At 36.1% G+C, this 1,466-nt stretch overlaps 1 protein-coding gene across 1 annotated transcript; it reads right to left on the bottom strand.

The window, feature by feature from the left end:
• Positions 1 to 236: 236 nt before the first annotated feature.
• On the bottom strand, positions 237 to 806 carry LOC129490337 (interferon alpha-4-like). Its single transcript, XM_055294099.1, has one exon. The coding sequence runs from the start codon at positions 804 to 806 to the stop codon at positions 237 to 239; it is 570 nt and encodes a 189-aa protein (XP_055150074.1).
• Positions 807 to 1,466: the final 660 nt, after the last annotated feature.

The following is a 1,466-nucleotide window of genomic DNA, read 5'->3' as shown; positions in this document are numbered from 1 at the left end:
TTAAATAAATAAATATTTAAATAAATAGATGAACAGAGACATCAGAACGATCATCTGTAAAGGACTAGTTCCTGCACAGGTAAACACGATGCTTCTTTACACTCCTGAAAACATTTGAAAATTTTGATTCAACTTCTGCTGCTTATAGGAGAAGTGAGTCTTTGAAATGGAAGAACTCATGAAAGTGTGAGATGATGTATTAGTCAATGAGGATCATTTCCGTGTTGAACCAGTTTTCAATCCTTCTTCCTTAATCCTTTTTGCAAGTTTGTTGAATAAGAGAGGAATCTCATGATTTCTGCTCTGACAACCTCCCAGGCACAAGGGCTGTATTTCTTCTCTGTGAGATAAAGAGTGATTCTTTGGAAGTATTTCCTCACAGCCAGGATGGAGTCCTCATTCATCAGGGGAGTCTCTTCCACCCCAACCTCCTGTATCACACAGGCTTCCAGGTCATTTAATTGCTGGTAAAGTTCAGTGGAAATTTTTTCTAGGAGGCTCTGTTCCCAAGCAGCAGATGAGTCCTTTGTGCTGAAGAGGTTGAAGGTCTGCTGGATCATCTCATGGAGGACAGAGATAGCTTGAGCCTTCTGGAACTGGTTATCGTCAAACTCCTCCTGGGGGAATCCAAAGTCATGTCTGTCCTTCAGGCAGGAGAAAGGAGAGATTCTTCTCATTTGTGCCAGAAGTATCAAGGCCCTCCTATTACCCAGGCTGTGGGTCTGAGGCAGATCACAGCCCAGAGAGCAGATGGAGTTGTAGCTGAGCACCACCACGGCCAGCAGTAAAGAAAAGGACAGGGCCATTGGGATGTTGCAAATATTGCTAGGCTACTTGAGGTGGGTAACCTTGAACCTTGGCCTCTAGGTTTTCTGAAGACTTTGCTCTATGCATAGGTCTTAAATAGTGAACATACTAATTTCCATTTTCTAAATGCCCTAGTTTTACTTTCTGTCTCTGTTTTTGCTTTCTTTATGCACTCTCTACATGTGTTTACAGATGTTTTACATTTTTTTCATCATTGCCTATTTTTCCCCTGCACTCAAAGCCTTTTATGTTATTTTTTTCTAATTGAAATCTGTATGTAATTTAATAACACAGATTTGGCATATCTATTTATGTATACTATGTATACCGCTACTTCACAGATAAAAACTATAAAGTTTGCTCTTTATATTCCATGTAAAGTTTAGAATGACAGAAAACTTAAACTAAAATCTAAGTTTAAAAGCTACTGACATATAACTTAATTTGATAAGTATATTTGTGAAATAATTTTTAATGTAATTCGTTCATGTAAATTTTATCAAATTACATATGCAAAATGAAAATCTATATAAATATGCATTAATAATATTAATGTAATTGCATACTTAATCATTCAAAACTGCTAAAAATATGAATCAATAATTTTTAAAAATTTTTCTCATAGTGTATGAAGCTTTGAATTTTGCTTAATATGAGAA

Source organism: Symphalangus syndactylus, chromosome 9, assembly GCF_028878055.3.
Source record: "Symphalangus syndactylus isolate Jambi chromosome 9, NHGRI_mSymSyn1-v2.1_pri, whole genome shotgun sequence".
NCBI lineage: Eukaryota > Metazoa > Chordata > Mammalia > Primates > Hylobatidae > Symphalangus > Symphalangus syndactylus.
The sequence above is the reverse complement of the archived record's forward strand: the minus strand, read 5'-3'. Positions and strand labels throughout refer to the sequence as shown.

Coding starts and splice junctions, on each gene's coding strand:
- LOC129490337 (XM_055294099.1), bottom strand. CDS start 806: ATGGCCCTGTCCTTTTCTTTACTGCTGGCCGTGGTGGTGCTCAGCTAC.